Below are 13,993 nucleotides of genomic sequence, written 5' to 3'. Positions count from 1 at the left end.
AACTAAACAAGCTACCGTATTTACTCGATTGTAACGCGACCACGATTGTAACACGAGGAGTGACTTTTCATTGCGTCCACCAAGAAAAATAAAACAGCGAAAGTAACGCGAGGGGTGACCTTTTGTTGCGTCCAGCAAAAAACAAAAAACAAAAAAAAAAGAAGAAAACCGCTAAATAATGCGAGACCACCGGATGCATGAAAAAGTCGCAGTTTCGCCCGAAAGGCGAAGCATCAATTGTGATAGCAAAATTAGTACAGAGCTATACGGAGTGTACGGAGCTATACAGAGCTAGACAGTAGTTTTATCGGATGTATAAACTTGGACACATTCACTTACTAACTGAATTAACAAGCATGGTGTCAGCGTGCACACGCAAACATGAATAGACCACACTCGATGACCGTGCACAACTGCTGTCAAAACGCTAGCGTGAGCAAGCGCGCCAGCAGCAGCCAGCGAAGGTTCGTGCAGTCTATTGCTTGAACGGAAACTGAGTGGCGAAAGCACAGCGCGTACAAAGGTAAGAGCCGTGTGGAGATCGCTTTCAAGATACGGTGCATGCGACATCCCGCAACCGCGCAAAGTATGCAGCATGGTGGCAGAGTAGAAGCCGCGCCCCTTCCTTCCCGCGCTGCCTTCCGGCTTTCCTCCTCTCGCGTGGGAAATTGAGTCACCAATTCCCCTTGCGCCCAGTCACAAGATACGCCATTTGGTGCCGCAGCTAAACGTCGCCTCCCCTCCCTCCCTCCCATCCCCCAACGACCTTTCGCACGACGGAAGACTTCGCGTTTGCTCTCCACCGTGCGTTCGCTCTCCGTGAAAGCACGCGTCCATCACACACTTTCACTCGCACATTTCACTCGTTCATTAGAATTGGGTGCATCACTGCACTTTTTAGACAACTTTAATTTCGGTATTCGATTGTAATGCGAGGATCAACTTCAGGTAGCAAAAATCTGGAAAAAAACTCTGGTTACAATTGAGTAAATACAGTAGTTAAGAAAAAAAAAAAAAAAACTAGACTATTGAGGAGTGAATGTAACTGTCTTGCACACTCGGGAAGAAGTGGCTCACTTCAACTGTCTTGCAGATGATTCCAATGCTGGCCATGTGCTCTATGACAGAGCACACCGTTGCCATGCACTCGTGCTGGTTGAGTTCATCATCCTCGAGGTCAACGACTTTCAGCTTGCGGAACTTTGGGACATTATCTTCAGGCTGGAAGAATGCCGAGAAGAAATAACCGTTTCAGTAACGGCAAAAAAAAAAATTATTCCGCGGTTTTCCGCAACACACATCCACTCGGAAAGCAATGAAAGCATCTCGAAGAGTTATCATTCTAAATGGTTTAACGAATTTGCGAGAGAAAGCAAAGAGAGATTTTCGGAGGAAACACACAGATCAGAAATGCATCGGCACTACTTACTGCTTTTTCAGCTCCGGAATCTGTGGACTTGCTTTGCTCGTTCACATCCCAGAATGCCTGCACCAAACAACTATGTGTTTTGTATGCCTTTTTTTATGGCCAGGTGTGCGCGGCACAAAGAAGCTATGCGCTACAGACAAACTCGATTACGAGTGCATTTTGAGGAATAGTTGTGCATGGGAAAAGTTGCTGTTTCACCCAAAAGGCAAAGCAATGATAGCAATAACAAAATATTAGACTATCACGTGAAGTAGGGCTTGTGGTATGTATAAATTGTAGTGAACGTTGGGAAACTAAACAAGCGGGGTGTGACGCACCCAAGGACAGACATGAAAAGAGATCAGTCGATGACTGTGGAGCACTCATCATCACAATGCTGGCGTGATTAGGAACGCTGGCAGTGGGGAGTATGCATGCTTGCCCTAAAGTGAACATTCTGTGCTGCCATTCTTTTCATTATTTGCAGCTCATGTGACTTTCAACACTGGGTGCACAAGAAGGCAGCACACATGCACATGAAGCCACCAGCATTCTCGGCTTGACCTTGTATTCTTGCCCTTTGCCTGGCACCCGTAGCAAATCACAAAACCTTCAAAAATAACACGCGGGTTGTGTATGCGCTTATCAGTGCAGGCTTGATCCCGTGACCGGGCGCATGAGAAGACGGCGCGCATCAAGCCGCTAGCTTTAACGGCTACCCCTTGCACCAGTAGCACATCACGTGACCTCCAGCACGTGGTGCTTGGTGGCACAAGCTCAATCATGTGGCTGCCAACGTTAGGCATGCGAGAAGACTGAGCACATCATGTCACCAGTCCTCTCAGCTCGTCTTCGCACACACAACAGGTCACGGGAACCCCAACAAAGGCATGCAGGTCGAGCAAGCTTGTTGTGCTGGGGCATGCATTCGCCTCGCATCTGGGGCCGTGGTGGCGGCGACAGTAATGGTGAAAATGCGCCTTGAGCATCTGTGTAACTGCTATCACAATAAGAAGTTCGTCATACAAACGTCTTTTCTAAAACATAAGCAGCACTCCAATCCCACTTTTTTGCGTAACATGCAGTCTCCACCCTTTAGGGAAGCCTCATGCATGCAGTGTCACACATCAGTTACAGGGGGTCAAGGCTGCACATTTGTGTCAGTGAGACAGACCACAGCTGGTTATGTGTGAAACAGCAGCATTTTCCCCCATTCAATTATACACTAACTGCTTTCCGCTTTGCACAATGATGAATCAGTTCTGATCGCAAGGCCATCAAAGCATTCCTTGCCTGTCACCTGAGTCGATTGTGAGAGGTCACAACCAAAGAACGGTACCTAGCTTTCACACATCAGCATCTAGCATAGAACTTTTGGAGCACAGAAATCTGTGACCAAAGGGGTTTGCAGCTTTCACATCACATCGCACAATAGAAATCCTGTCTCATACCATTTCAATCTGAGACATGGCAGGCTGAAAAGATACATTTAAAATTTTGTGTTATATATAGTGGTGTGGGAATATCAAATATCACTGAATTGAATCCAATAGTGAACATTCGAATAATTCAATCTGCGAATCGAATATCTACAATTTGATTTTTCAAAATGCTATATATCCTGAGTAGAGACCCACACAGTGCCTCAACACGGTACATGCTACTTAGTTATAGCACATCCTTAATTATAAAGCAAGGGTATGTTATGGGTTGCACACAAGCTCAATCGAGCGACGGACACTTCTGTATAATTTTCCCAGTGATACCTTGTCTACAGCTTATCTACTCAGTAAAATGTTAGATCTCCATATTTTATCTTAGTCATTGCATCCTGTATGTATGTTCCCTTGTTTGCATCGAAGAGAGAAAGAAAAACAAAACAAGAAAAAAGTAAATACTACAGGTGTTTACCGAGTCTGGTCGATCGCAAGACACACAATAAAGCTTTCACAGTCTTGTGATACTCATTTGAAGCCTCATACGGTAATGTGAATAACATTATGTGCCTTGATGCACTTCCTGTTACACAACCTATCCGGGGTGCTTTCAGCATAGTTTCCAACAACTGAACGACTGATCGATTGACTGATTCATGGTCTTAAGTCCCAAAGCAATCCTAAGACTGACTCACCAGTCCGCTTGCCGAGAGGCTGTACTGGCTTGCTTCTTTGGCGAGGCTGCTCCCTTGAAGAGATGATGAAAGACTGCGCCTCCCAGAGGATTGACGCATGCCGCCATCCTCCAGCGTCTCTTCCGTCACACCTACAACTTGACGATTTCTTCGGAACGGAGCCTGTAGTTCAGCAACGTCAGAGCGTGTCATGCTTGTGCTGTGCTTTGGGAAACTTAGTGCTTACAAATGCAACACCGAAACTAGATTCTCATCACAAAAAAAGTCTCAACCAATACCTCTTAACGAAAAGTTGCACTCATCTGCCAGACAGATTTCGTCACTCATTAGCACTTCAGTAGTATGTGATGCATGTGTTACTGCCTCTAGAATGGTCCGACTTCCCTAATGACGGTTCCATGTGTTTACCAGGTGCTCGCCTTGCTGACAGTAATTATGAGTGTTGATGCTCCGTACAGTTTTTGTGCTTGTTTGTCACATGGCAATCAATCATTGCTGCTCATCTGAGACCTCCTGGTGTTTGCATGCCTCTATGTTCCCTCGTCACCTACACTGACTCATCACACTTTTCCTCGGCTGGCGTGTGTACTGCTGATTGAGGACTATTCCACTTTCGAGATACCGAGCCTGCGAAAAACTAAATTCCGAGATCTTATGTGCCAAAATCACGATCTGATTATGAAGCATGCTGTAGTGGGGTACTACGGATTAATTTTGACTGCCTGGGGTTCGTTAATGGGGCACCTAAATATAAGTACATGAGCGTTGTTGCATTTCGTCCCCACCAAAATGAGGCCACCGTGGCCGAGATCGAACTCGTGGCTACGAGCTCAGCAGCGCAGTGCCATAGCCGCTGTGGGCTACCGTGGAAGATTGAATAGTTCCTTGACGTGCTTCTCGTGGCCGGTAATTAGGTGAGGACACTTCCCAGGAGCCACAAGAGCCAGCTACACAGATGATGCAGCTGGTAATGTCGTGAATACATTGGTGTGCATTTATCAAGTTCATGACGACACTGAAGAATTTTTAAACAAGCTAGGTGCACAGTGTCAGCTTTCGCTGGTTACGTACAGAATTGCACAGAGCCAGGAAGCAACAATTACTCAATAGGTGAAGCAAGAGTGCATGAAACAGTACTTTTTTTGTCATGTAAACCCAATAAATGTCTCTCTTTACATCTGCCTTTTGGTTTTAATGCTGTTTCCTTCAGTTGAACTGGGGTCCTTTGGGTGCACCAGGAATAGCAGGCTGAGTTCTGTGGATTACTCCTGGCAAAACTTCCAAGAAGACAAGCAGCTTTCCACGGTCTCTACGAGTTCGTCTTAACAGGAGTCTACCGTACGTTGCTCTCTTATGCATCGCTTACCTCCAGTTCCAGTGGGAATGTGTATCTCTTCTGCTCATCAGTGATGTTGTTCCAAATGAATTCACCCTAAAAGCACAGTAACAATTATGTGAATGTAGAATTACACGCTTAGTTTTCATATAGCAAAGTGAACAGTACTAAGTCAACTGCGCAAGGGTAATTTGCATTTTTAGGTGGACACAAGTGTTGCGCTATCTTTTGTGAGAACAGAAGACGACTACATTTAGCTATAACAGCTTGCCAAAAGTGGGCAACCAGCAGTTTTTGAACCTCAAATGGACAATGTACTGTCACCAGTATGTGGTTGATGCAAATAAATAAAGTGCTATACAGTCAGGCACAAACACTCGTGGGACACAGGACTTGCAAGAAAGCTGAACTGCGTGTATTCTGGGCACATAGAGTCCAATATTTTATTGAATACTGTAAACACTTATCTAACGTGCACTTTTTTTCCAAGAAAGTGGGTTCGAAAATTGCCTGTGCGCTACAATCGAATACGAAACTGAAACCGCATTTGCGGCGTTCGCAGCAGCCTACTGTCAGAGAGTCGTCAGACCCAGCGTCATTGCCATCCCAAACGGTGACGGAGTATGTTCTTGTGAAGTTTGTTATGGCTTCATTTTGTGCTCCACTACGATCTGGAACGTCATTTTCGGTCCATCACTTCGAGATACAGTACTATCACTTTCGTGAGATTTAGCGTGACTCAGCTAAATGCATCGGCTTATGTGGCCACCATCGTTCCTGGGGTTTACTTTCTTGTTGCTGACAAACTGCTTCAATACACATTACAATAACCGTATATGTCTTTGCTGATCAGTGACCCATAGATCTCAACACTATAGCTGGTGCTGACAAAATCCTCAAAAAAAAAAAAAAAAACATCACCCAGGGCACAGTGCAAGTTTTCATCATCACTGCAGCATAGGTTGCTGCTGTCCCTGTCGTTGCCTAGAGAAGCAGTAGCGACATCTGCTGATTTTTGTTTTTGTTTTAAAGTATTTAGTAACTGCTGCATGCATGAGGGGGCATCAGTGGGAGAAGAATTAGCCTAAGCAGCATGCTTTCACGTTCAAACTAAATGAGTTTTTCTTCCATAGGCTTCTTGCCGAGACTTTCCAGTGCGTTCAAATTAAGCTAAAGGTCTAATTAACTGAGCTCGAATTAGCGAGAGGCGACTGTAGTCGTGAATTAAAAGTTAAGATCTCTATTACTTCTTGTGACCTATGCACTGATCTATTCATAAGTGTATGAATAGCGCATGACACTTTGCTGAGGCATAAGTGTCATGCCTCAGCAAAGAATAAAATCACATTAATTATGGAAACCTTGTTTCATAAACTTTTGTGGTCGAATGTACATATACGCAGGCGGCTATATTTAATTGACGAATAAAGTGATAACTTTAAGAGTTAAAAATAAAAAAGAAGAAACAACAACACTAAAAAAAGTCTTGCTTGCAATGCAGTGTGCACATATAAACATTACAGTCATCTGAAAGTTACACAAATGAGCTAATCAATTGTGCAAAAATCTGCAAAGTGGAGAAAGCTTTATTAGGTGAAAAGTTGTCATCCACCTGAATATTGCCACAAATGTACAAAGTAAACCCGTATGGGTTCTTCAGACAGAATGTGTCGCAAGTTCCAAGTTGACCCACTGACCTTTTCGGGCTTCTCTTGGAAGAGAAAGACGTCGTAAAACTGTGCTTCCACCTGCGTGCACGAGACCACGGCAGCGATCACGTTGTATGCTGCGCACCGCAGGTGGCGCCACAGGCTCACATGTGCTTCGCTGCTTCCGAGCTCGCCCCTTTCTTTTTGAGCATGTTCGTGTGCCTGGAATAATGAGATGGCATGCACGCAAGAACGGTCCGATCTCAGCGAGATCTCAGTAAATTGGACACAAATACAAGAAATGAATTACAGGATACAACAATGCATATTTAAAATCTGGCTGGACATGCTTTTCCCGTCAATGGGATTTCTACAACTGTAACAAGAAATAAAATTCAAGTTCCAACGCATTATTGGTTACAGCATAGTGAGCATTCGTCTACATGTAGCTCAAAGTATGAGTTCTGGTAGCAACATAGTGAAACCCCAGTAAGAGCAACTCGTGATACAAGTTTTCCGCAGATTACACGCAGAAAAATGCAGATTCTGATTGTGCGTGCTTTGCCCTGTGGCTTGGCTTAGCTGGAGTGCAGGCTGCCAGTCAGCCTGTTGGTTAATAGGTTACAGTGCGAAAGCAGTACACAGGACAAAATTACCAGTGATGAGGACAAGCACTAACATAATCTTGTCATATAATCTTGTCTTGTGTCCTAGTTTCGCAGTGTAAACCTTGTGCCATAGAGAATCACCAACTAGCCCAATCTACCATGCCTCTAGGCCTGTCGATCTCACACGATCCCACTGGGCCCCTTCAATTTGTCGTCCTGGACTGTGCAGGACTGCCTGAGATGCTGCATACGCAACGTTCATTGCCTGAAAGCAGCGGCTCAGACAGTTCGTAACTCTCAGGGACAGATAATTGAAGGGGCCCACTGATCTCCCCATTGCCATGGCCATGACGAAATTTGACACAGTTGACACATCAGCGACTTGTGGTGCCTATATTTGGCGTCACACTTGCACTTCTTTCGGATAGACCCTCTGGGGAATTTTTCATTTATATCAGCGTGTGCTCTTATAGAGAATATCACATATAACAAAAGTACTTAAGTGTCGGTTGAGATTTCATTATAACTTGTTTTGACTTTATTACAACCCTTGAACACTATATTTACCTAAAAAAATTGTAATTACAGAACAAGGTCAGCATTCACAAATGCTCTTGCGCTATAATTGTTCATAAGAGAAAACTTAAGCTAATCCTGATGTTGGACATATCATTAGTGAAGGCGGCTGGCCAATGGCACTTACAAAAGAAGAGCTGTGTGATTTCGGCCTCAGGTGCTCATTAAACATTACGAGCTTTAAGAATACAGTACCTTCAGCAGCGAGAACACTTACTTGGTGACTTCCTTGGTGAGCTCGTTCCCAACGGCGGTGGTGACTCCCCTGGCATGACAGAAGGCATTGTTGATGGCCGACTGCTTTCCAGAGACGTCGTCCTTGTGTGAGCAAGAGTAGAGGACTTCGAGACAGGACAGTGCCACGACCTTGCTGGCCAACTCCCACTCGGAGCCCTGTGCAAAGCCACGGGCGGTGTATTAATTTTTTTTCAACAGTCCGTATGGACTTGAGAGAGAGAGAAGAAATGGCAAGGAGGGTAACCCAGATTGCACCCGGTTTACTACCTTGCACTGGGGGAGGGCAAAGCAGGGGCACAAAGGCGAGGAGAAGGCACTAAGAGCTTAAAAAAAACCAAACAAAAAAAAACAACCCTTGGATGTGGGAATTTAAAACAATGCAGTTAGGCTGTACTCCATTTCATACATAGCATACAACACTATGAAGGCTAGCGAGACTTCGCTCCCTGCCCTTATTTAGTACAACCGAAATTAGGTGCGTCACGTATGACAGAAAGATACAAGTCTGCGTCATGTAATTACATGTATCATTAAGTCTCACATTTTAATGTCGCAATACATGAAATATTTATTACATTGAAGACATTGCAGATCTGAACCCATTTACCACCTGAACGAGCTAAAGTGCCATGATTTCTGAGACCAGTAGCCATAGCGCACCGCTACCGCTCTCGACCAGAACCTAGTTTGTCACGTACTAGAAGTATAAAGGTGCACAAATAATAAGCAATTTGGTGTAACCTTATGCAAAACATTGCAGATCAAGAACAAATGTACTGCAAAATGCGCGGAGTGATACTTCTATGACCACATTACCCGTGTAGCCTCTGCAGTGTTGCATGCCAAGTATGAAACGAAGAAGCGATAATGGCTCCCCCCCCCCCCAAAAAACATAGTCGTACCGATCGTATTTTTGATGCGACGGTGTCCACAATGGCGGCAACATTGTCAACGAAGAACTGTCGTAATGAAGACTTGGGGCTGTGCCTGAGGAGTTGAGGCAGGAGCTTGGATGCGATTGAGAGCCTCGCTGATGTTGGGAGGCCGCGCAGAGTAGCGGCGCATTTGTAGGCTGTGGTGAGGAGCTGCTGTTGCTTTGCCTCGGAACACCTGCGGAGTGGAGGGATGAGACTTGTTGCAGAGGCAGTGGCAGCTGACATTTGTTAAGGCAAGAAACAGAGGTCACAGAAAACTTCTTTGCGGAACACATCTGCTACGCTGCTACATCGCCCTCACAACAAGTAGCAGCATGGGAGGCAACGGAGCGAGCCAGAGCGAGTGTCAAAATGTTGCAACGTCCTGCACCTACCTGAACACCTTCCACGTACCGACGTCCTGACACAGTAGAAACGAAACCCAAACTGGCTGTAGAAAGGCTATTATATTAAATTATTCAGGAGGCCCTGAGGATTGCTAGTATTTATTTTCTATGGTTTAGTAATCTAGGATCCTATGTAATGCAAAAATATCAAGTTAAAAATACGTTAGTACATAATGCTCAAAAGGTAAAGTTTCAACAGACAGTTATGCGGCGAATGAAGGGGTTACGAGCCTCGGCATGGTGCGACGCAGGCAAAGCAGCACTTCAGGCTCGAGGAAATGGCTCTTGTCCTCGCGGTAAAGCACGCGGAGCAGGAGTTCGAGGAGCACGGTGCTCCCAGTGCTCTCGAGGCCAGCCAGCAGCTGCGCAGGAATGTGACAAGTGACTCTTCCGCACAACCAAGTTGAAGTGAAAACTCCACACAAAAAGCAGTGTCTGAACAGACATAATGAACCGGCAACACTTATGCAACCTTGGGAGATATAAGAGATCTCAATGTACTGTGGTGTGCCAGGTGTTCCAGCAAATGCTGTAAGTGATTCTAAAGAACAGTGCAGCAGAGACAAGAAAATCCCAATTGCGAACTGCAACATACAACAAACCGCACCATATTGCAATTACCTTCAATGTTAAATTGTTAATTACAATGTTAAATGCTGAGCTTTGGTTATTTACAGTGATTATTGCATAGTTAAAAAACTTATCTCTACTGCACCACTTTTCAAGAATTACTGAAAAGATTGTCTGGCCAACAAGTGAACTTTAACATTCGTAAAGAAGCCCTGCAGGCACTACCGGGGAGGGAAGAAGGAGAGAAAATAGCACCATGTTTCAATAAAAATTTGCCCTGAGCATGCATCTATTGTAAGACAGATATGCATTTTATTAATGATTATTAACTTTAAACACAGCACACATGCAGCAGCAATTTTGGAGCAGCTGAGACTGACCAACACATTTAGGCCACAGTGACTTCCGGTGACTTTTCTAAGTTGGTCAGTTTCAGAAAATTGTCTTAATAAACTTCGTCAAAACAAGTGCCCTACATATGGTGTCTCTTCCTGCCAAAAGTGGGTGGCACAGGTACCATCACAATCTCTTTTTATATGCATACGTCTTAGCCTTTAAAACGTTTATGTGAAAAGAATTTATTTTTTGTAAACCCTGTTAGTGCAACCTTTATAAAACTGTACAACAAACCCAAACTCGTAAACATTATAAAAATTCAGGAGAGTTTGTAGGCATGTTGTTGACACACATGGCACGCACAGCAACCTGAATGCACATTGGACTCCGGAAGAGCCCTCTGGCAGCTTTACAAATGTCATGTAGGAGAGTAGCTAAGCCTTATTGGGAGCACAAGTGGGCTCTAATGACAATTCAAAAGCCAGATTACTGCTACTATAACAGCTTACTTTAGTAATACAGCTCTAAAGTTGTCTTTTAACGTTTTTTGTATAACTTCAAGAGCGCTCTAAAATAACCAGTCAAACATGCCATGAGCAAGGCAATGTAATGATGGCCACCATTAGGAACATCCATAGAAAAAGCAAGGAATTCGGTTCATTGAAATATGGCCACAGTTATTTGCTAACAGCACAATAAAGAAAGAAAGGAAACGCTTTTCCCCTTCCATGCACCTCCGGCATTAGATGATTTTGAACATGCCGTTTACATGTCGGAACAGATAAAGTTTTACAGTTCAGTCAACCAACAAAATGCTCACTTGTGATGCTTAATCAATCAAACTTCACCTTGCGCATTGCCTGGGTGTAGGACAGCAGTTCAGGTGCACCGGGAAGCAACTTGGACACCTCCATGGGAAAATGCTGCAGCACCATGTTCTCCAGGGCATCTCTGTTTACAGCAAAAAGTGTTTTGCAGGGCAGCCAAACAGTTCGAGAGATTGGGGTCAGCCTGGCAGAACTATTACAATCGCCCTCCGAAACACTGCGGGCATTCCTGTCAAACCCACGATCACTAATAATTAGAGGAAGGAGACAAAAGTCCAGACAACCAATGGGAGGAGTTGGTTCTCTCGCACAGGCCTCGTACTCTCTCTCCTATTATTATTTCATACATGCCTGCCGCAAACCCACACTGTTGAATGTGCTTGGGTAAATTGAAATTAAATTGTGGGGGTTCGATGTTCCCGTTGCTGCACGGTAGCCCACGAGGGACGCCATACTAGAGGGTTCTGTATTAATTTTGACCACCTGCGGTTACTTAATGTGCACCCAGAGCCCGGTATGCTGGCATTTTTGCATCCCGCCCCCACCAGAACGCATCTGCAGTGGCCAGGAATCTACCCCGTGACCCTGCACTTAGTAGTCCATGGCCGCTGTTTTACCTGCCATGGTAAGCAGGTGAAACATGCTCAAGTTAATGCAGATCCAATGCAATACAGATAAAACTCAATGCAGGTTGAGTGTTGCTACATTTAGTTCTCATGCACAATAACTTCACTTCAACCTCGCTGTACTCTCACAGCGTTTGTGACTGCGTTAGTAGTACCTAGTGCTTACAATTTAATGTCACCACCTTTTGTACAATAATGAGCATGAGCAGATAATTCCAGGCATGTTGTGGTCCTTCTGGTTTATTCATGGGTATAACATAATTGGCAGGCAATGCCCTTTCGTAATGTTCTCGGGCCTTAAAGGCATTGAAATAAAACAAATAAATAAAATAAATAAATAAATAAATAAATAAATAAATAAATTAGTTAATTAATTAATAAATTGGTCATAAGAGGTCATTGAAGACTCACTCCGTGCGCAGTTTCGCTATGCATTTGTTTTTGATCCGAGATTCTTTCTACAGAATAACCGCTTAGTATATTACAACTATTATAACTTGTGGATGCAAGTATTTGTGTCAAAATACGAATTATTAGTGAACATTTGTGCTGACAGTGAATACAACACGTTTACCACTATTATTGTTTCGTGATTTGACTTTGGTGCGCCAGGTTTGACGTGAGCCTGGTTACACGAATAATGCGAGGAAAAATATTTCACCGCAAGTCTTACCTGAGCCTGTCGCAGGTTTCTTGACGTGTATCGGCTGCAAATGCCGGAAGCAAGCCCAGTGCGAGGACCTGATTAAGAACCAAGTGCACGGGAAATTAAAATCTCCACGTTGACTTGTAACTTGCTTCTTTGGGTATGGTGTAGTTTTAAGGTTTGGCATTGCAGAAAAGGCTATAGACTGAAGCCTGGTGCTACTTTCATGAAGATGAGGTATAGTTAGCTTCAAAAGTTTATATGGGGCATGCGTTTCCCCCCCCAATTTTTTTCTTGCAGCCCAAAAGAAAATAACACTTTTCCTACAGCTCGTAAAGTAGCTCACTGTCTTGGTCTAAGTTGCAGATGCCAGGCTGCAGAAATATTTCAATTCTTATAAGAGCTTGTGCACTGTGAACCTCGGACGAAGACTGTACTTTGATTGGGCACGACTTTTGCTTGAGTCATAAGAAAGCCAGGCGGCCTAAGCCTAGCCTACATGCCAAACTAAACTAACACCAATTTCACAAATTGGCTTGGTCTCACTGATAGACTGATGTTGTTTGAAGCCCCAAAGCTACGAGGAATGGCCTAATCAGGGTACTAGGTAAATTGACTGCATTGATGCCTTTAATGTGCATCTAAGTCTAGTTTAATATTCTGTAATTTTTCGCATACTACTCTGTGGAAATGCGGCAACGACTGGGAGTCTAACCCGCAGTCTTGTTCTTTGCTGCAGAATGCCATAGCCGCTGAGCTACCGCAGCAGGCAAGTTTGATTTTAGGCACACCTTCAACTGACGGTTGTGTTTTCAGCGCCTCACCAGCCCTACCTGTTTTAATGCAATTAGCATTTTTAGGTTACTTCACATACCTTTCAGTACTGATCTATGTGTGGACCTAACCATTTCCCTTTCATTTCGCGCCAACTTGGGCCACTCAGTATGTGCCACTGAGTATGTGCAGCTCCTCATAATAATCATCATAACATATAAAACAAATAGTCATCAAAGGCACTAGAGGGGTGTGCCAACACTTGAATATCACCGAATTTAATCAAATAATATGATCCACAAATTGAATATCTACTATTCTACTTTTCGAATATTTATTATATTCGATGTAGGGGGCAGGGAGAGGGGGAGGAGGGGAGGGGCGTCGCTCGAACTTGTCGTGACCCTCCCAATTTCAAAATCCTTGACAGGCGGTGAATCACGCCGAACTTGACAGTAAAAGGTGCCCGCTTTTATCGTCGCTGCCAACAATGGCTATGCACGCAGCGGTGATGGAGTCACGTGACACGCGGTCGGTGCTTTCGTCTATCATGCAGATTGACCCACCTGCCATTTTGGAGGGAAACTGGAAAACAAAACTTTCTTTGCATTAAAGGATTGCCATAAAACACAGGTTCACTATTAAACTGGAATTCTCATTGGTATACAGTACAACATAACGTCACTAATTCTTTAGCTTCAGAGGGGAAAAAGCACTTGATGCTGTTCAACAGAAATTTTGCTAAATAATATTTTCCAGACCTTCATATTGTTACACAGTAGTTTGCGCTGCTATAAAGAGATATACTATACTAGAATATACTGGAACTGAGCTGTAATCAGTACTGGCATACTAACTTGGTGTTTCCTTTAATAAGAGCAGACCGTATACAGTGGAATCTCGATGATACGAATCTCACGGGGTTACGAAAATTATTCATATTAGCCG

At 44.1% G+C, this 13,993-nt stretch overlaps 1 protein-coding gene across 1 annotated transcript in view; it reads right to left on the bottom strand.

Annotated features, from left to right (window-relative positions):
• Window positions 1-13,993, bottom strand: part of LOC119453341 (DNA-dependent protein kinase catalytic subunit) — a 130,327-nt gene that overhangs the window by 30,453 nt on the left and 85,881 nt on the right. Inside the window, 11 exon segments of the mRNA XM_049667918.1 lie at window positions 1,078-1,221; window positions 1,430-1,486; window positions 3,540-3,701; window positions 4,906-4,971; window positions 6,573-6,746; window positions 7,836-7,845; window positions 7,926-8,101; window positions 8,848-9,055; window positions 9,498-9,628; window positions 11,021-11,123; window positions 12,299-12,366. Coding sequence (XP_049523875.1) covers window positions 1,078-1,221; window positions 1,430-1,486; window positions 3,540-3,701; window positions 4,906-4,971; window positions 6,573-6,746; window positions 7,836-7,845; window positions 7,926-8,101; window positions 8,848-9,055; window positions 9,498-9,628; window positions 11,021-11,123; window positions 12,299-12,366 — 1,299 coding nt within the window.

The sequence above is a fragment of the Dermacentor silvarum genome, chromosome 5 (assembly GCF_013339745.2).
Source record: "Dermacentor silvarum isolate Dsil-2018 chromosome 5, BIME_Dsil_1.4, whole genome shotgun sequence".
Classification (NCBI taxonomy): Eukaryota; Metazoa; Arthropoda; class Arachnida; order Ixodida; family Ixodidae; genus Dermacentor; species Dermacentor silvarum.
This window is presented reverse-complemented; position numbering and strand designations above follow the sequence as displayed.